This window comes from Somniosus microcephalus, chromosome 2, assembly GCF_052327205.1.
Source record: "Somniosus microcephalus isolate GS21.2 chromosome 2, FLI_Smic_1.0, whole genome shotgun sequence".
NCBI lineage: Eukaryota > Metazoa > Chordata > Chondrichthyes > Squaliformes > Somniosidae > Somniosus > Somniosus microcephalus.
Genome location: NC_140988.1, coordinates 58,704,826 through 58,726,377, shown reverse-complemented (window position 1 = coordinate 58,726,377; position 21,552 = coordinate 58,704,826). Strand labels below are relative to the sequence as shown.

Genomic DNA, 21,552 nt, shown 5'->3' with positions numbered 1-21,552 from the left:
CCGACACCGGCGGGGCCCCGCTCTCCCCCCAGAAGCCCTACGACAGCCGCGACGCGTCAGGGACCCAACTGCTACTTCTGCGGGCAGCCAAAACACACCAGAAACCTGTGCCCGGCGAAAGGCACCACCTGCTTTAAGTGCGGTAAGAAGGGGCACTTCGGAAAGGTGTGCAGAGGGAACCCCGCCGGAAAACCAACCGCCGGAAAACCCGCCACCGCCGCGTGTGCGCCGTGGGAGCGGCCATTTTGGACGCCATCTTGCCCGACCTCGTGGGGTCCGCCATCTTATGAGCAGACAGCGTGGACGCCATCTTGTATCGATCAGGGCCCTACAGTGGCATCGGTCACACTGGACCAGACCAGGCCGCACCCGCTATCCAAATCAACGGTGGACATCGAGGTAAACGGGTGCCGGGTTAAATGTTTAATTGACAGTGGAAGCACGGAGAGTTTTATCCACCCTGAACTGGCACAGCAACTCTCCCTAAAGGTGGTCCCTGCTCAGGGTACCATCTCTATGGCTGATAAAACCCAGACATCGACCATTCTGGGTTACTGCACGGTACAATTGGGCGTTAACGGAACTGTATACGATAATTTTAAAGTATTAATCATGAAGAACCTATGTGCGAGCGTGATCTTGGGCCTGGATTTCCAGTGCAACCACCAAAGCATCACGCTCAAGTACGGTGGGTCCCAGCCGCCCCTCACAGTGTGCGGTCTGGCTACCCTGAAGGTAAAGCCGCCTTCGCTATTCGCGAACCTTACCCCTAACTGCCGGCCAATAGCGACCAAAAGCAGGAGGTACAGCTGGGAGGACAGGCGGTTTATCGCGACCGAGGTAGACAGGCTCCTGAAAGAGCGCATTATTGAACGCAGCAACAGCCCGTGGCGCGCCCAAGTGGTAGTGGTAAGGGGTAGCGAGAAGAAACGGATGGTGATCGACTATAGTCAAACGATCAACAGGTACACCCAACTAGACGCCTACCCACTACCCCGCATATCAGAAATGGTGAACCAAATCGCCCAATACCGGGTGTTCTCCACCATCGACCTCAAGTCAGCGTACCACCAGCTCCCTATCAGACCAGAGGACCGCCCGTACACCGCCTTCGAGGCGAACGGACGCCTCAACCAATTCCTCAGAGTCCCCTTTGGGGTGACGAATGGGGTCTCGGTTTTTCAGAGGGAGATGGACCGCATGGTCGATGACCACCACTTGCAGGCAACCTTCCCCTACCTCGACAACGTCACCATCTGCGGCCACAATCAGCAGGATCACGACTCGAACCTCGAGAGGTTCCTGGAAACCGCACAAAAACTCAACCTCACCTACAACGAGGACAAGTGCGTTTTCAACACCACGCGCCTCTGCATACTAGGCAGCGTGGTGGAGAATGGGGAAATCGGACCAGACCCCGACCGATTGCGCCCCCTACGGGAGCTGCCCCTGCCCAACACTCCCAAAGCCCTGAAAAGGTGCCTGGGGTTATTTTCTTATTATTCCCAATGGGTCCCCAACTACTCCGACAAAGCCCGCCCCCTCTTGAAAGCATCCTCTTTTCCGCTCTCTGCTGAGGCCCACGCCGCCTTCAAAAGCATTAAGCAGGATATTGAGCGGGCCACGCTACAAGCAGTGGACGAGAACACTCCATTTCAAGTGGAAAGTGATGCGTCTGACTTCGCCTTGGCGGCCACCCTCAACCAGGCGGGGCGGCCCGTAGCTTTCTTCTCAAGGACCCTCCAAGGGCCCGAGATCAGACACTCCTCCGTGGAAAAGGAGGCCCAAGCCATCGTGGAGGCAGTGCGCCACTGGCGCCACTACCTAGCCGGCAAACGCTTCACCCTACTTACCGACCAGCGGTCGGTAGCGTTTATGTTCAATAATAAACAGAGGGGGAAGATTAAAAATGATAAGATTCTTAGGTGGCGGATCGAGCTCTCCACCTTCGAGTACGACATCATTTACCGGCCAGGGGCCCTTAACGAATCCCCTGACGCCCTCTCACGAGGGATGTGTGCCAGCGCCACCGGGGATCGGCTACAGACCCTCCACAACGACCTCTGCCACCCAGGGGTCACGCGGCTGTTCCACTTCATAAAGTCCCGCACTTACCCTACTCGATTGAGGAAGTTCGGCCTCTGACCAGGAACTGCCGCACTTGCGCTGAGTGCAAGCCTCGGTTCTACCGCCCAGATAGAGCCCACTTAATCAAAGCTACACGGCCCTTTGAGCGGCTCAGCTTAGATTTCAAGGGCCCCCTCCCGTCCGTCGACCGCAATGTTTACTTCCTGAACATTGTGGACGAATACTCCCGGTTCCCATTCGCCTTCCCCTGCCCAGACATGACCAGCGCCACGGTCATTAAATGCCTCAACAGCCTGTTCTGCCTGTTCGGTATGCCGAGCTACATCCACACGGATAGGGGGGCGTCCTTCATGAGTGAAGAGCTACGCCAGTACATGCTGTCCAGGGGTATCGCCACGAGCCGTACCACCAGCTACAACCCCCGGGGTAACGGTCAAGTGGAGCGAGAGAACGGGACAGTATGGAAAGCAGTCACTCTAGCTCTAAGGACCAAGGGCCTCCCTATCTCCCGCTGGCAGGAAGTCCTCTCAGATGTGCTCCATTCGATACGGTCGCTATTGTGTACTGCCACTAATGCCACGCCTCATGAACGAATGTTTGTCTTTCCCCGGAAATCCACCTCAGGCGTATCCATGCCGTCATGGCTCTCCACCCCAGGTCCGGTACTCGTGCGAAGGCATGTGAGGGGCCACAAGACGGACCCTCTCGTGGAGCCAGTACACCTACTCCACGCCAACCCCCAATACGCATATGTCCGGCACGCCGACGGAAGGGAGGACACCGTGTCCATAAAAGACGTCGCCCCAGCCGGCATCGACAACAACCACGGCAATAGCAGCAACAACGATCACAGCAACTCTTACCCACCCACTACTCTTTCATCACCCCCGGAAGAACATCGACCAACGGCACCCCCACCAACTACCCCTTCAACAACCCTGGCGGCACCCCCGGCAGAGACCCAGGAGACTACCGGGGACACCCAGCCGACACCTGCGGCACCACAACAGCCACGTCGGTCGCAGAGGACTATCAAACCCCCGAACAGACTAAATCTATAGAAGGGGTGAATGTGATGAAATATTCCATTCATCACTGCCTGTGACTGTGGTCGGTTTCAGTGTCATTTCCCTTCCCCCAGTCCTCATTGTATTGTTTATTGGAATGTGCTGTGTGTGTAGGGCTCCCCCCATACCTGGCCCCTTTTGTAAGCTAGCTCAGTCTGGCCTCAGTCTCCAGAAGGAAGATACCTCTCTCTCTTACGTGTTACTTTCTAAGTTAATAAAAGCCTTGTTTTTTTCGCTAACATCGAGTCTCGGAACTATTGAGGCACATCAGTTTCTATGTTAACCCCTGCTGATGCCCTCTCCCCCAGGGTGATCCCCGACCCCTACCGATTGCCAATCCTCTTCCCGCGATCCCTCCCCCGGATCGGCCCCTCGCTACTGAGGCCTACCCGCCCGCAGCCAGCCAGCCTTTCAGCTGTCGGCGGGAATCCGAGGCCTCACATTCAAATCAGGCCCTGCCATTAAAGTCGGCAGGGCCTGTGGGACCCGCCCGCCTCGGAAGCCCCTAACCTGACTCCCTGGGGAAAATTACGGTCTTGGTCTTTGTTCCATGTATTTTTGGCTCACATACTTGTGCTCAGTCACATATGCTTGATCTAGTCCATTATTGGGCACCTTCATTCCTGAAATAGTGGGGAACCAAGGGCCTAGTGAGAATGAGGAACTTAAAGAAATTAGTATTAGTAAAGAAATAGTACTGGAAAAATTAATGGGACTAAAAGCCGACAAACCTCCTAGACTTAATGGCCTACATCCTAGGGTTTTAAAAGAGTTGGTTACAGAGATAGTGGATGCATTGGATTTGAATTTCCAGAATTCTCTAGATTCTAGAACAGTCCCTGCAGATTGGAAGGTAGCAAATCTAACCCCGCTGTTGAAGAAAGGAGGGAGAGAGAAAACAGGGAACTATAGGCCAGTTAGCGTGAAATCAGTAGTAGGGAAAATGCTAGACTCTATTATTGGGGACGAGGTAACAGGACACTTAGAAAATCATAATATGATTGGGCAGAGTCAACACGGATTTATGAAAGGGAAATCGTGTTTGACAAATCTAATAGAGTTTTTTGAGGTTGTAACTATCAGGATGGATGAGGGGGAACCAGTGGATGTGGTGTATTTGGATTTTCATTAAGCATTTGATAAGGTGCCACACAAGAGTTTATTAAACAAAATTAGGGCTCGTGGGGTTGGGGATAATATATTAGCATGGATTGAGGATTGGTTAACGGACAGAAGACAAAGAGTAGGAATAAACGGGTCATTTTCGGGTTGGCAGGCTGTAACTAGTGGTGTACTGCAAGGATCAGTGCTTGGGCCTCGGCTATTTACAATGTATATCAATGACTTAGATGAGGAGACCGAGTGTAATGTATCCAAGTTGGCTGACGATACAAAGCTATGTGAGAAAGTAATTAGTGAGGAGGATGCAAAGAGGCTGCAAAGGGATATGGATAGGTTAAGTAAGTAGGCAAGAATTTGGCAGATGGAATATAATGTGGAGAAATGTGATGTTATCCACTTTGGTAGGAAAAATAGAAAAGCACAATATTTTTTAAATGGTGAGAGATTAGGAAATGTTGGTACCTCCGATCTCCCCTCATGACCTCTCTGCACTCATCTTGTCCATGAGACGTACATCGTGCTCCCTCGACCATATTCCCACCAAACTGCTGACCACCCAACTTCTTTTTCTGGCTCCCATGTTAGCTGACATTGTTAACGGTTCTCTCTCCTCAGTTACGGTCCCCCTCTCCCTCAAATCTGCCGTCATCAGCCCTCTCCTCCAAAAAAACAACCCTTGACCCCTCCGTACTTGCAAACTACCGCCTCATCTCCAACCTCCCTTTCCTCTCCAAAGTCTTTGAACGCGTTGTTGCCTCCCAAATCCGTGCCCACCTTTCCCGCAACTCCATGTTTGAATCCCTCCAATCAGGTTTCCGCCCCTGCCACAGTACCGAAACGGTTCTCATCAAAGTCACAAATGACAACCTTTGTGAATGTGGCAAAGGTAAACTATCCCTCCTCGTCCTTCTTGACTTGTCCACAGCCTTTGACACGGTTGACCACTCCATCCTTCTCCAACGCTTCTCCGCTGTCATCCAGCTGGGACTGCACTCGCCTGGTTCCACTCCTATCTATCTAATCGCAGCCAGAGAATCACCTGCAATGGCTTCTCTTCCCGCTCCCGCATTGTTACCTCTGGTGTCCCCCAAGGATCTATCTTTGGCCCCCTCCTATTTCTCATCTATATGCTGCCCCTTGGCGACATCATCCGAAAACACAGCATCAGTTTCCACATGTACGCTGATGACACCCAGCTCTACCTCACCACCACTTCTCTCGACCCCTCCACGGTCTCTAAATTGTCAGACTGCTTGTCCAACATCCAGTTCTGGATGAGCAGAAATTTTCTCCAATTAAATATTGGGAAGACTGAAGCTATTGTTTTCAGTCCCCGCCACAAACTCTGTTCCCTAGCCACTGACTCCATCCCTCTCCCTAACATCTGCCTGAGGCTGAACCACACTGTTGCAACCTTGGTGTCATATTTGACCCTGAAATGAGCTCCCGACCACATATCCGTGGCATAACTAAAGTCACCTATTTCTACCTCCGTAACATCGCCCATCTCCGCCCTTGACTCAGCTCATCTGCTGCTGAAACCCTCATCCATGACTTTGTTACTTCTAGACTTGACTATTCCAACGCACTCCTGGCTGGCCTCCCACATTCTACCCTATGTAAACTTGAGGTCATCCAAAATTCGGCTGCCCGTGTCCTAACTTGCACCAAGTCCTGTTCACCCATCACCCCTGTGCTCGTTGGCCTACATTGACTCCCGGTTAAGCAACACCTTCGATTTCAAAATTCTCAATCTTGTTTTCAAATCCCTCCATGGCTTCACCCCTCCCTATTTCTGTAATCTCCTCCAGCCCCACAACCCCCCCAAGATATCTCCGTTCCTCTAATTCTGCCCTCTTGAGCATCCCTGATTATAATCGCTCAACCATTGGTGGTCATGCCTTCTGTTGCCTAGGCCCTAAGCTCTGGAATTCCCTGCCTAAATCTCTCCCCCTCTCTACTGCTCTTTCCTCCTTTAAGATGCTCCTTAAAACCTACCTCTTTGACCAAGTCTGCCCTCATTTCTCCTTATGTGGCTTGGTGTCAAATTTTTTGTCTTATATTAGTCCTGTGAAGCGCCTTGGGACGTTTTACTACGTTAAAGGCTCTATATAAATACAAGCGGGGAAAAATTCGGTTGCTTTGCGCCTCCCTAATGGGGTGCAAAGCAACTAGCGCCCGGGCGCGGTGCCGCCAACGCCTCCCACGAAATTCAGCGGGAGGTTGGCGGCGGTAACCGGTAGCGGCGCTGCGCCACCAGCGATGATGTCATTGGCGTGCGCAGCGCCCCGCTTGCGATTTTCATGAGTGCCCCCTGACTTACTGCCGGACGCTTTGTCCGACGAGGTCAGGGGGGCCTACCTGTGGCCGGGGAGGTGCTATTTAAAGGCGAGGTGTGGGGCGGCCATTTTTGTTGCTGGCTGCCTGCCAGCACCTGCCTCCGCTCCCGTCCCCGGCCTCCTTACCCTCCCCCCCCGCGGAGTGCCGACTGCTCTCCATGAGCCCGGCACTTCACTTGAGTGCCAGGCTCTTTTATCGGCACTCCAATCCCCGGGGGCCTAGCTGGGCGATATTCCCTCGCAGCGCTCCAAGAGGGAGGCGGGGCGCTTCCAGTAGCACACTGCTTCCCTCTTGGGGCGCTACCACTGAATTTCCGTTGGAGGGGCGCTAATTTTTCCAGGGCGCTAAAAGTAGTGCCCTGACGAAGTTAGCGCCCCAGCGAAGTTAGCGCCCTAAAGGGGGCGCTACTCAATTTTTAGCCCAAGTTGTTGTTGTTGTATTCAGATGGACCTGGGTGCCCTTGTACACGAATCACTGAAAATTAAGATGCAGGTACAGCAAGCAATTAGGAAAGAATATGGTATGTTAGCCTTTATTACAAAGGGATTGGAGTATAAGAATAAAGAAGTCTTACTGCAGTTATATAGGGCCTTGGTGAGACCACACCTGGAGTACTGTGTACAGTTTTGGTCTCCTTAGGTCAGGAAGGATATACTTGCCTTAGAGGCAGCGAAGTGAAGTTTCACCAGGCTGATTCCTGGGATGTTGGGATTGAGGAGACTAGGAATAACAACAGAAAATGCTGGAAAAACTCAGCAGGCCAGGCAACATCCGTGGAGAGAAAATAGAGTTAACGTTTCGGGTCAAACCCTTTGTCAAGACTGAAGGCCAGGCTGGGAGAGAACAAAAGAGAAATGAAGAGACATTAAGAGGTATTCAAAACGAGACGAGATGGTGATAGGACTAGTGGAGACAAAAGACGGCTCTAGATTAGGTGTGAAATGCGCTGGCAGAATGGGAGACAGCTGCCATGTGGGAGAGAAAAAAAGAAAAAGAAAAAAAAGCGGGGGGGAGGGCCAAAACAAAGGTGTGGATAAAAAAAATAAGTAAAAATGTGATGGGGGCCAAGGTTATGATCTGAAATTTTTGAACTCGATATTGAGTCCGGAAGGCTGTAAAGTGCCTAATCGGAAGATGAGGTGCTGTTCCTCGAGCTTACACTGGGTTTTCGTGGAACAACGCAAGAGCCCGAGTACAGTGAGGTCTGAATGGGAATGGGGCGGTGAATTAAAATGACAGGCGACCGGAAGCTCGGGGTCATCCCTACGGACTGAACGGAGGTGTTCCGCAAAGCGGTCACCCAATCTGCGTTTGGTCTCCCCAATGTAGAGGAGACCACATCGTGAGCAGCGAATACAGTATACTAGATTGCAAGAAGTACAAGTAAATCGCTGTTTCACCTGGAAGGGGTGAAGGAGACTAGGCCTATATTCCCTAGAATTTAGAAGACTGAGAGGTGGATCTCATTGAAACATATAAAATTCTTACAGGGCTTGACAGGGTAGATGCAGGGAGGATGTTTCCCCTGGCTGGGGAGTCTAGAACCAAGGGCCACAGTCTCAGAATAAGGGGCCGGCCATTTAGGACTGAGATGAGGAGAAATTTCTTCACTCAAAGAGTTGTTAATCTTTGGAATTTTCTACCCCAGAGGGCTGTGGGTGCTCAGTCGTTGAGTATATTCAAGCCAGAGATTGATAGATTTTTGGATATTAAGGGAATCAAGGGATATGGGGAAGGTGGAGTTGAGGTAGAAGATCAGCCATGATGTTATTGAATGGCGGAGCAGGCTCGAAGGGCCAAATGGCCTACTCCTGCTCCTATGTCTTAGTTTTTATATTCCTCACATACAGATCTGTGTTGTTTAAGAAGAAAGACACTTTTACATTTTTTTTCTTCACCTGATTTTTCTATTCTTGCACTGAGTTGTTTCTGTTCATCTTGTCCATGAGACCCACTTCCTGCTTCCTCAACCCTATTCCCACTAAACTGCTGACCACCCAACTTCCCTTCCTGGCTCCCATGTTAGCTGATGTTGTTAACGGTTCTCCCTCCTCAGGTACTGTTCCCCTTTCCCTCAAATCTCCTCAAAAAAACAACCCTTGATCCCTCCGTATTTGCAAACTACCACCCCCATCTCCAACCTCCCTTTCCTTTCCAAAGTCCTTGAACGTGTTGTCACCTCCCAAACCCATGCCCATCTTTCCTGCAAATCCATGTTTGAATCCCTCCAATCAGGTTTCCGCCCCTGCCACAATACCGAAATGGCTCTCCGCAAAGTTACAAATGACATCCTTTGTGACTGTGACAAATGTAAAGTATCCCTCCTCGTTTTTCTTGTCTTTTCAAGAAAATATACATGGCTACAGTAAGCACAAATGCAAAAAGGAAGCAGCAAGATGGAACAGAAAAAAGTTGTTGAGGGGAAAAAAAGGAAATATGTCAAATAAAATAGCCCACAAAGGAAAAAAAGTAACAAGTAGAATGAGCTGGAACAGAAACCATTGCGTGTAATGTACATATACTCACAAATATAGATACAGAGACAAGCTACAATTACCATAAGCAATAGCACCTGAAATGTAATGGTTAAAAAGAAATGTTTCTTTCAGAACCAGCTTTATTTTGGTACTGTTTATGCAAGAACCTTTTGCTATTTAGTTATTCTAAACTTGTGCAATATAGAACTGTAATAAGTATTATAATTTAAAACTGCATTACATTATTTTCAGAATTCTAAAGAGTTCCCAAAAATCAAACGACAATTGCAGTCAAATGTATTTGCCCCAAAATCGCACAGACCATAATCCCTGCAGTTACACTAGGATTGCGCCCATTGGTGCCCTCCAACATTGACCCCACTGGAGTATGCAGTCAGTGGGAGGGCACTGTGAGCACATCTCAGGTGCCTGCCAGTGCATAAAGGCCAGAAATTCTGGTGTCTGAGCCATCTGGAGGGATGCCCAGTTTTCCAATCGGGTACATACTTTTTGCCAATAATCAATAATTTAAAATAATCCATCTCCCTAGGGGCTCTTGCAGTGGGATCCACTTGCTGGAGGCCAATATGTCTCATCTCACTGGGCACATCAACCTTCAAAACACGCATAGAAATATAGAGCGGAAACAAAAACGATTAGAAATGCAAAGGGTGGTATGAAGAAATACGAACAGGAAGAATAACAGGAAATAGTAAAGGATATTGTTAATGCACAGGAAATAAGAGAATAGTTACAGAAAGAGTAGGGCTGATTAGAAAGGAAAAAAGTAATCTTCTCCTGGAGGAGGGTAAAGGAGTGGCAGAAATGCTGAATGAGCTGCATGGAGAGGAAGTTAACTAAAGGACAGAAAACAAGAGTAGTGAGTAATATTGATGTCCCATGGGGTTCAGTGTTAGCACCATTGCACTTTCCCATAGGGGCCATAATATCAACATTTGGAGATGATACAAAAATAGAGGGCACAATTATCTGTGAAGAATACTCGTGCCGAAGCCCAAATTCATTGGTGAGAGGCCCGAGGCATTTTTAGGGCCAGACCTCATTTTAATATCAACAGGCACAGAAACAGCACTCATTGGCAACTTGCTGTTTGGGTGGGGCAGGAAATCCAGCAGTTCTAATGTGGAGCTGTGCCAAAATTAGGGCCTTCTAGGGTGGGCGGGGGGGAGGCAATCATGGAGGAGGTGCAGACAGTGAGCCGAAAGATCTCAGAAAAAACTCCGAAATGTACCTTTTTCTGAGCAGCCCGCAGTGGTCCCTTTAAGGTTAGGCTGCTCAATGCTGTGCACACTCCGCCCATTGGCATCTCAACATTGTATCCGGGTCCTGTATACATTGTAGGACTCCAATTTGCATATTACAAGTAGATTCCTATCTGAAACAGGGTGGCACCTGAGCTGCCCATGTAAGAGCCCCAAGATAAATGCCCGTGGCTGGATCAGGAGCGGGAATGGTGCGGTAAGTTCAGCCCTGCCATTTTCAGGGCGCTGCCATACCATTACTGCCAGGCGGAGGTCCCCAAAATTGGGCCAGTAGATTTGGCAGATAGATATTGGGTGAATTTTGACGCAGAGAAATGTGAAATGACACATTTTGGAAGGAGGAATAAGTGATAAAATGGCATTAGATGGTAAAATGTTAACAGGAATAAAAGAACAGAGAGGCTTAGGGGCTTGCATACCCATATGTGAAAGGACAAGTTGATAAATCTGTAAAAAGCTGATGGGAATCTAGGTTTCCTATATAGCGGTTTAGAGTACAAAAGCAAAGAGGTAATGCTAAAACTACACAAATCATTGGTTAGACCACAGTTTTGGGTGCCCTCCTTTAAGAAAGATGTCAAGGCCATGGGAAGGGTACCGAAGAAATTTACTAGGATGATACCAGGAAAGTTAAGCTTTTGTTATGAGAGACAAGAGTAACTTGACAAGATTCTTTTCACTATATTAAGAGGAGATCTGATGGTGTTCAAAATTATGACATTGTCATAAGGTAAATCGGGAAAAACTATTTCCACTGGTTGGTGATTCAGTAACTAGGGGACATAAATATAAGATTATCGTCAAAAGAACAAAGTAAGAAGTCAGAAGACACTTTTTTTACACAAGATTGTTAGGACATGAACAGTGGTAGAAGCAGAATCCATAATCACTTTAATAAGGGAAGTTGAGAAATATTTGAAAAAGAAAACATTAGTAGGTATGAGGAAAGGGCAGGGGAATGGGATTAAGTGAATAGCTCTTTCAAAGAACTAGCGCAGGCGCGATGGGCCAAATGATCTTCTATGCTGTAAAATTCTATCTGAGCCTCGTCAGCGATCATATGTTTTAATATTCCATCCAGAATGCTTAATTTATGCTCATCAGATCCTGCACACTTTTTTTAGAGAGAGTCCTTGCTGTGGGCTCGTCCTTGGAGCAGGTAAAAGAGATTCCTAGATATTCATTTCAGGTAATTGTGAAGCTGAATAAATAGGTTAGGAAACACGTGGAGGATACACAACAAGCATTGATGGAACGCCCAGTTCATTTCAGAACCCCCAATAGAAAACATTTCCAAGAGTGCAGTAAACTGGATTTTCCCCTCTGATGATTTTGTTTACATAAGAACATAAGAAGTAGGAGCAGGAGTAGGCCATACGGCCCCTCGGGCCTGCTCCGCCATTCAATAGGATCATGGCTGATCCGAACCTAGACTCACGTCCACTTCCCTGCCCGCTCCCCGTAACCCCTAATTCCCTTATCAGCTAAGAAACTGTCTATCTCCATTTTAAATTTATTTAATGTTGCAGCTTCCACAGCTCTCTGAGGTAGCAAATTCCATAGATTTACTACCCTCTGAGTGAAGAAGTTTCTCCTCATCTCAGTTTTGAAAGGGCAGCCCCTTATTCTAAGATTATGCCCCCTAGTTCTAGTCTTACCCATCAGTGGAAACATCCTCACTGCATCCACCCGATCAAGCCCCCTCACAATCTTATATGTTTCGATAAGATCGCCTCTCATTCTTCCGAATTCCAATGAGTAGAGGCCCAACCTACTCAACCTTTCCTCATAAGTCAACCCCCTCATCTCCGGAATCAACCGAGTGAACCTTCTCTGAACTGCCTCGAGAGCAAGTATATCTTTTCTTAAATATGGAAACCAAAACTGTATGCAGTATTCCAGGTGTGGCCTCACCAGTACCCTGTATAACTGAAGCAAGACTTCCCTGCTTTTATACTCCATCCCCCTTGCAATAAAAGCCAAGATTCCATTGGCCTTCCTGATCACCTGCTGTACCTGCATACTAACCTTCTGTGTTTCATGCACCAGGACCCCCAGATCCCTTTGTACTGTAGCACTTTTGTAAAATAGATGAGGGAATCCGTTGTTCTAAAATAAAGTTTTCTGTTTTTTGAAATTACATTTTAGTGGGACACCACTTGCCTCCCTCAGACCTGTTTTGCCAGCATCTTAAATGTTCCTGTAGCAGGGTTGAAATATTATCGACTTGTTTTTCAGTCCCAGATGCCACTACTTTCAACTTTGTTATTTACTCCATGATTCTATATAAATACAAAAGGTTGGAAAATACAGCCAGTTGTGCAGAAAGAAAGACCACTTTTGCTGCTTCAGTTCCATTCACTGCTTTGAAGCACTCGAATAAGACAAACTCACAGCAATAGGCAAAGAGAGAAAAGATCATCATTGCATTGCCATGAAACTGCCTGATAAGTAACAGATCACACTGGAGTGTGAGAATGAGATTATTTCACTTATTTTAAGTCGACATTTCCTGCATAAATCTGAGTACACGCGGAAGTAAAAAATAGTTTTTCCAAGGGGTTGCTGCACTAAAAACCAATACACTGAACAATATAGCAAGCAGCGGTGTGGACTATTGCCCAAGTCATTATTGCATACTTGGATATTTTTCAACATTACGATATGTGAAATAGGCAAGAGTTATTTTATATGGGTTAAGTTGAACATTATAGTCTAGAAATTACTTTTAGCAACATTAGCAGACGTACACTTAACACGTTTGTATGTCCACTTATTTAACGCAGATGTCTATTTGTTCATTTTAAAAGGGTTACCATCTCTGTTGAAATAGCAGAGAAAGGAATGTCATCTGAACATGTGAAGTGTTCAGCCATTAGTATCATTAACAGCAATTTCTAGGTTTATATGTAGTTCAGAATTTCTTCTTAACATGTGCTGTATAGATGACCTAATGCTGTTATATTATCACTACTAGGTATGAGGCTAAGATACTGTTAAAAGTGGAGGGTGACACTGGGATCATAGAATGATAGAATGGTTACAGCACGGAAGAAGGCCATTCGGCCCGTCGAGCCCATGTCGGCTCTCTGCAAGAGCATTTCAGCTAGTCCCACTCCCCCGCCCTTTCCCTTGTAGCCCTGCAAATTTCTTTCCTTCAGGTGGTGCATTCCAGATCCTAACCACTTGCTACGTAAAAAAGTTTTTTCTTACGTCGCCTTTGGTTCTTTTGTCAATCACCTTAAATCTGTGTCCTCTGGTTTTTGAGCCTTCTGCCAATGGGAACAGTTTCTCTCTATCTACTCTGTCCAGACCCCTCATGATTTTGAACACCTCTGTCAAATCTCCTCTCAATCTCCTCTGCTCTAAGGAGAACAAACCCAGCTTCTCCAGTCTATCCACATAACTGAAATCCCTCATTCCTGGAATCATTCTTGTAAATCTTTTCTGCACCCTCTTTAAGGCCTTCACATCCTTCCTAAAGTGTGGTGCCCAGAATTGGACACAGTACTCCAGTTGGGGCCGAACCAGTGTTTTATACAGGTTCATCATAATTTCCACACTTTTGTACTCTATACCTCTATTTATGAAGCCCAGGATCCTGTAAGCCTTTTTAACTGCTTTCTCAACCTGCCCTGCCACCTTCAAAGATTTGTGCACACATACCCCCAGGTCTCTCTGTTCTTGCACCCCCTTCAGGATTGTACCATTTAGTTTATATGTCTTCTCCTTATTCTTTCTACCAAAATGTATCACTTTACACTTTTCAGTGTTAAATTTCATCTGCCACGTGTCCGCCCATTTCACCAGCCTGTCTATGTCTTCCTGAAGTCTATCACTATCCTCCTCACTGTTCACTATACTTCCAAGTTTTGTACCATCTGCAAATTTTGAAATTGTGCGCTGTACACCCACGGATGCAACACACTCAGAGTTCAAATTGCATCACAAACAGAAAGTAATGTCTTGTAATACACAGTTTAAACAAGCTATTGTGTATTTAGAATATACTCAACTTTCAAATATTGTGGGACTCCCAAGATTTGCATGACACTGCAGTGTTCTCAAAACAAACTGCTAATGCTAATTACATTTTGATCGCAACAGTTTACTTGCTATAAAAGAATTCTGCTTTACTAAAATTTTACACTCGTAGTGCCATGGGGATTAGATATGCACAACAATATCTGCTTAGGGGCGTGGTGACAGTGTTCCATAATCCCATACTGAGTTCCTTCACCTTTATGACACAGAATTCACAAAAAGAAGTGTGATCAATTCTTTGACAGTGTCTGGTTTTGTATTAGAAGAATGAATAATTTGACTGATTGCAGTCTGAATGGTGACTACTAAAACACAGACTGTATTCAGTATATTTGCACTGATGTAGAAATGAATTCCAAGGCTGGCTAATACTTAAAATTATTCTCAGTGGCCGCTGTGTTGATTCTCATGATAAAACTGTAATCTTAGGATTCATAAGAGTGTTGGAAAGGTGCAAGATTAAACATTAAGTACAACGGCAATGATTTGCATTTATATTCGCAGAAGAGAGAAGGGGCAGATGCTGGGTCTTTGCGGGAGGTGACTAAAGGGTATGTCAAAGAGATGGGTTTTGAGGAAGCTTTTTAAGGTGGGGTGAGAGGCTTGGGGAGGGATTTCTGGAGAGAAGGGCCAAGGCAGCTGAAGGGACTGCTACCCGAAAGGAATACATAGAAACATAGAAGATAGGAGCAGGAGTAGGCCCTTCGAGCCTGCTCCGCCATTCACTGAGATCATGGCTGATCATCCAAATTCAGTACCCTGTCCCTGCCTTCTCCCCATATCCCTTGATCCCTTTAGCCTCAAGAAATATATCCAACTCCTTCTTGAATATATTTAATGAACTGGCCTCCACCGCCCTCTGTGGCAGAGAATTCCACAGGTTCACCACTCTCTGGGTGAAGAAATTCCTCCTCATTTCAGTCCTAAATGGCTTACCCCTTATCCTTAGACTATGACCCCTGGTTCTGGACTCCCCGGCCATCAGAAACATCCTTCCTGCATCTAGTCTGTCCAGATCTGACAGAATTTTATAGGTTTCGATGAGATCCCCTCTCAATCTTCTAAACTCCAGTGAGTATAAGCCCAATCGACACAATCTCTCCTCATACGTCATTCCTGCCATCCCAGGTATCAGTCTGGTGAATCTTTGCTGCACTCCCTCCATGGCAAGAACGTCCTTCCTCAGGTAAGGTGACCAAAACTGCACACAATACTCAAGGTGCGGTCTCACCAAGGCCCTGTACAACTGTAGCAAGACATCCTTGTTCCTGTACTCGAACCCTCTTGCTACGAAGGCTAACATACCATTTGCCTTCTTAACCACCTGCCACACCTGCATGCTTACCTTCAGCATGAGTGAGGAGAAGTGCACAGGAGGTCAGAGGCCCTGGAAGGTTACAAAGCTAGATTGGGACCAAGTTGTAGAGGGATTTGTAAATGAGGAGAAGGATTTAAAATTTGATCCGTTGGAGGACGGGGAGCCAATATAGGTCAGCTTCGACAGGCATGGTGGGTGAACAGATCTTAGTACAGGATAGGATGAGGGTAGCAGAGTTTTGGGCAATTTGCAGCTTACGGAAGGTGGAGGTCAGGAAGCCAACAAAGAAAACGTTGGTGAACTAAATTCTAGAGGTGACAAAGGCATAGGTTTCAGCAGCACTGGGGGCTAAGATAGGGCTGGAGGCAGGTGATCCTGCAGAGATGATAGCAAGTGGTTTTGGTGCTAGATAGGATATGGGAATTGAAGCTCAGCTTTGGGAACAAAATACCAATGTTACATACAGCTGGATTCAGCCCGAGCAAGCAGTCTGGGAGATGGAATCTACGGCAAAGCTATGGAGTGCCTGGTGAGGGCTGTAAACACCGTCTTTGACCTTCGCATTGTTTGATCGGACAAAATGGTCCCATCCACGATTTCATGTCAGTCAAAATTGCCCGTTGTGGAATTTTGAGGCCAAAAGGTTTAGTAGCCAGCTACACTGTCCCTGCCTAAATTAATATAAATGTTGAGGTTTGTTTCAGGCTTGAGAGGTAACGAGCCGCTGTGTGATTGGTTCAGTTACCTGTATAATAGCCAGTTACTTTGGAATGGGGTGTCAGTTATTCAAATTCAATAAACCTCAGCAACCATTCAAAGGATATCAAAGTGGCTGGAACTGTTTATTAGGCTGAGGTAGCAGGGGAGAGGGGTGTGGAGTTGTACTGCAAGGATACATAGTGTGCTGCACGGGTACTAGGTGGGTACATGATATACTGCATGGGTACATGGTCACTGCATGATACTATGCAGACAGAGTTGTGCGTCAGTCAGTTTTATTAAAAAATTACGAAGAAATGCCTGCAGCAAGCAACTGAAAAATTTCAGTTTCATCTTTGAACAGTTCCAATGTAGGATTATTCACATTTTCCAGCATTACGACAGATTGGACCTCAGGCTAATTTATTGAATTTTGGTTCGTATATTCATTTGTCTATCGAATGCAACTCAATAATCCCAACCCTCCCCTATCCTCCTCTTCTCTCCTGAAGACTTTGACTCCTGCTGGGCTCACCAAAATGCTGATTTTTTTTTCCCCCCCCCTGAATAAGCCTAGATAGTTTTGAACGTGGGAGGCATCACAACCAAGCCTGATCCTGATCACGCAATGTCTATACATGTGCACTTTTCAGCAGGAGTCATTGGATAGCACAACATTGATTGATTCTCCCCACCCTGATTCCAGTTGTAGTGCCACTGCTGCCACTCTCTCCTCAAATTAGGGATGTAGACTGTGAGGCTCAGTTAAGCACTGCACGGTGCATTTACCATGGACGGAGCCGAACTCTAATCCTGTCTGCATGAATGTTAAGAGTATGAACGATGTTCTAATTTCTTGCAGGCTTTGATGCGTCCAGGACGGATTGACCGCATTATATACGTACCACTGCCCGATACAGCCACTCGGGCAGAGATCTTCAAACTACAGTTTCGTTCCATGCCAATCAGTGATGACGTCAGTTTGGATTACCTGGTAGCCAGGACAGAGAAGTATTCTGGAGCTGAGGTAAGCGCCAATGAGGTATCTTGAGTGCAGCTGTAAATTCAGGGGTTTTGCAAATCAGAACTTCTTAGGTCAATTCCTGCCATGATAAATTGCATGACAGTCTCTTCCCTCTCTCAGTTCTTAAAAGTGCTAATTGAAATACATTTAGACAGTTAAGATCAAATTCCTAGTGAGTATGAGTACACAAAGACAGAATTGCTCACATTTAATTTAATTGGCAGTCATTTGGCAATTTTACTCAGCAAAGTCGTGAAGATGGATAGCATGAGATGGTGAACTGTCACGCTAGTGCCCCAGATGGGTATTATTTTGAAGTTGTCAAAAAGGTTTCTTGTCTGAATAAAATGAAAAGCCAGGGGCAATACATTGTGTCTGACCCTGGCTGTAAACCTGGCATCAGTGTGCCATCCCTCCTCTTAATTCGTCTTTGGTTGAGTTAGGACAGAGCCATTCAGCACAATTTTCCACTGTTGTCTGATGCTGTTTGCACCAGTTGCCAAGGTAACCCGCCAAGCCCAGTTGAAATATATTGTGTGCTGACCACCTGTTTCTTTTTACTTTGGGCCATGTTGGTTGCTGGATCATAACAAGGTCGCTCTTCAGATCTATTCATCCTTGGGAGTGTAAACAATAACCACTTTCTCCACACTCACACACTACAGTGTGTCTAAATCTACTTAGACATACACATATGGTAGCTGTTTAAAACTGACTCTAAAGGAACTGGAAGGAAATGGCAGCTTGACATGTTAGCACATGTGTTCAACAGTCATTTTGTATGTCCTTGTTTGGGGGGCAGATGTTCAGCAAAAACACTGTGGTAAAATTGAACTGAGTTGCAATGAACTCAATCCAGACTGAATCTGCTGCTGCATACAGGGTAATAGAATTCTGGAAGATGAGAGCTTTAGGAGTAAAAGGTGACTAAATAGCCATAGAGAGAGTGGTAGAGGAAGGACAGCTTTAAGTTACAGCAGCACATACCTGTAATCAGAAAAATCCACGGGAACGGATATTACTTGTCACAATTTTAATCACAGCCGTTGAAAGCAAAACTGCACAGAGCCAAGTTGCTCTGGTCATTTCTTACTTTGCAGTGTTTCAGCTGAGAGCATGCAAACAGCATTTGGATCCTGCTTAAAATAACACTTTCCTGCTGCAAAAATGAAATTCTCAGTAAGTACTTTGCTGTGATTAATTTAAACTATATTGCAAAGGATAGTAAGACGGGAGCCTTGCCATTAAAAAAAAGAGATTCCAACTATTACCATTAAACTGAACCAAAAGCAAAATACTACAGATGCTGGAAATACTCAGCAGGTCAAGCAGCATCTGTGGAGAGAGAAACAGAGTTAAGGGGAGAAATTTTTCGGGGGGTCAGCGAGCGCGTTTAGTGGTGGGTCAGGTGGGAATTATTTTTTTGACTGGGTAGGAAACCTGCTGTCAACCCGCCGCCATGCTAGTTTCCCAGATGTCGGGTCTGTCATCGCTGAGCAGACCCGACACAAGCGGCAGGGGAGGCAATTTAGATGATTAAGAGCATATTAACAGGCACTATTTGGAGCTCGCCTTTAAATTTTACGAGGTTGCCCACGGGGCCCACGCTGCTCGGGGATCATGTCAGGTAAGCAGGTCGGGAGTTGTCACCATGATAGCATTTCTTTACTTGACAGCTGCAAATGGTCTATAAAAGCTCCCAACTCACAGCTGTTCACTTTCCAAGCTCAGAAGCTGTTGCTTACTGCATTTGGAAGACAGATTGAGCTTTATGCAGGTTGCAAGTGCTTGGAGTAAACTCTGTATCCAGTGTCACCTCATTGGAACAACCTCTCTCACCATTGGCACATTGCTTCTGTCATCTCAACTTCACCTGCCATCTATTCCATCAGCATTGGTGCCCTTGAAACTATCTCACCTTGGTCCTCAGAATCCCACCCCGATCAGCCCCAGCACCAGCAGCACCAGGCACACCAGCAGCACCAACAACAACACCAACCTTCTCCGCAATCAACTGATGTGGCACAGGACAGAGGGCATCAGCACCCGAGCACATTGCTGTCTGGGACGCCAGGGATGGCCTCACCATGGCCAGATTTACTTCACTTGATGCTGTACACCCTGGCTGCCACATGATGCGCCAGGTTGGCACCACCCCACACCAACACCATAAAGCATCCCTACAATGTCCAAGCCATTCTTTCCACACTCATCGCCATTGCGAGGGATAACGTTATATCTCACCATTCACTGCAACTCATCTAAGCCACTTCCAAAGGTGTACACAAATCTGCCCAAGAATGCAAAGTGCTGAAAATAAAGATTTCAATGTTTGACAGCACATTAACAGAAACTTCACATGAACATTGGCTAAAACACGCAAGTGCCTACCCTTGTGTGTTGTTAGTTGGTATGATTGGACTAGGATGCGAGGGGTGGCTAGTGAAATGGGGAAGTGATAATGTAGATAGAGAGGGATGGGTGGAGGTGCAAGGTAAGTTGGTGTGGGTAAGGATGTGCAGGAGTAGGGTAAGGAAGGCAGAGTGATGGGTTGTGATGAGTTGCACAGCAGGATGAGGTTGAGTGTGGCTTTGCAGTAATGTTTCGTGATCTGCTGAGATCATTGAAAGGTTTGTGCCACTGCAGCCTGGTCCTCCTGATGACATCCCTGCTTCTGTCCTCCTGTGCAATGTGCAACCAGGCTGCGTTGATCTCCTGGGGAGGTCTCTTCCACCCATTGGAAGGGAAGAGAACCTCCGTGTGAGCTGTGACTCCCTTCATAAGCATATGGAGGGAGTTCCATAAGCATATGGAGGGAGTCATGGGAGAGCCTGGGTGCAACCCTGCACCTCTGTGCAGTGCTTGTTAGTGTTTGCAGCACCTCAATGCTGTAAAACACTGACAGCACAAATGTCAAAGTAAATTTGTGCATGGTCCCTTTAACAAAACCCGCTGATGACGCGTCAAGTGACGTCATCAGACCCGCTTCCTTCAATTGGCCAGGAGACGCGCTGGGCGGGCTTAACAAGCCCAATCAACGTAAGATCACTTTGGACAGCAGGCTGGAGACAGCAGCGGGGTCAGAACCCCCCACCGAGGTAGGGGAAATCGTGGCCAACATTTCAGGTCAATGACCTTCCATCAGAACTCTTAACTTGAACATTGTTTTGTTTTGTCCATTGATTTTTCTTTTGTTGTTCTTTGTTCAGACTGAGAATGCTTATTACCTGATTGGAGCAATCTGGGTGAAAGGAGTTACTGATCCTAACAGTGTTATGAATTTCAGTTAAACTGATTAGAGATGCATGAGGCCAATAGGCCATTAGCCAGGTTTCTTCAGTGATTCTATCACTTTGAATGTGTCTGTCTGTTCTGCTCTCACACTGTCAGGCTCAGTAGCTCGTTTAAAGCCAATCCCTTTGATAAGGTCATCAGTTTAAACAAAGGCATTCCAAAAAATACCGAAGAACAATAAAAGTTAATCACACTTCTTTGTAACTATTTGAAGGAAATGGACAAAATTGATTGAAGAAAATTGTTCATTCCAATCGAGCATTCAAATATCAATTAGGAAGTTAGGAGTAGGATGGAAGTCAGGCTGGGGATTTTCATCAAAAGGGTAAAAGAATGGTAAAATATCTTGACACGGAAGGCCATTGAAACAGCCAGTAAAGATGGCTTCAAGAGATAGATGCATTTCTGAAGAGAGAAGGGATCAAGGGTAATAGTGAGAAGACAAGATATGTGAGGGTTGATCCCACCTTGTTGGGCCTAGTTGTTCTGAAAAATTCTTGTTTATTTTAGAGGATGCCGATAGTGAGAATAGAGCATTTAAAAGTATTTCTTCCTCAAAATACAGAGGTCTGCAACTTCATCACATGCAGCACGGTGGCATAGTGGTTAGCACTGTTGCCTCACAGCGCCAGGGACCCGGGTTCGAATCCGGCCTCAGGTGACTGTCTGTGTGGAGTTTGCACATTCTCCCCGTGTTTGCGTGGGTTTCCTCCGGGTGCTCCGGTTTCCTCCCACAGTCCAAAGATGTGCGGGTTAGGTTGATTGGCTATGATAAATTGACCCTTAGTGTTAGGGG

At 46.7% G+C, this 21,552-nt stretch overlaps 1 protein-coding gene across 2 annotated transcripts in view; it reads left to right on the top strand.

Moving 5' to 3' along the window:
* The window catches only part of afg2a (AAA ATPase AFG2A), a 686,751-nt gene that overhangs the window by 513,972 nt on the left and 151,227 nt on the right, over positions 1-21,552 (top strand). The window contains exon 15 of one of the 2 annotated variants that reach the window (XM_086009595.1): positions 17,301-17,465. The exons of the other annotated variant lie outside the window; for it this stretch is intronic. Coding sequence (XP_085865721.1) covers positions 17,301-17,465 — 165 coding nt within the window. The remainder of the gene's footprint in view (positions 1-17,300; positions 17,466-21,552) is intronic. 2 annotated transcript variants of the gene reach the window in all.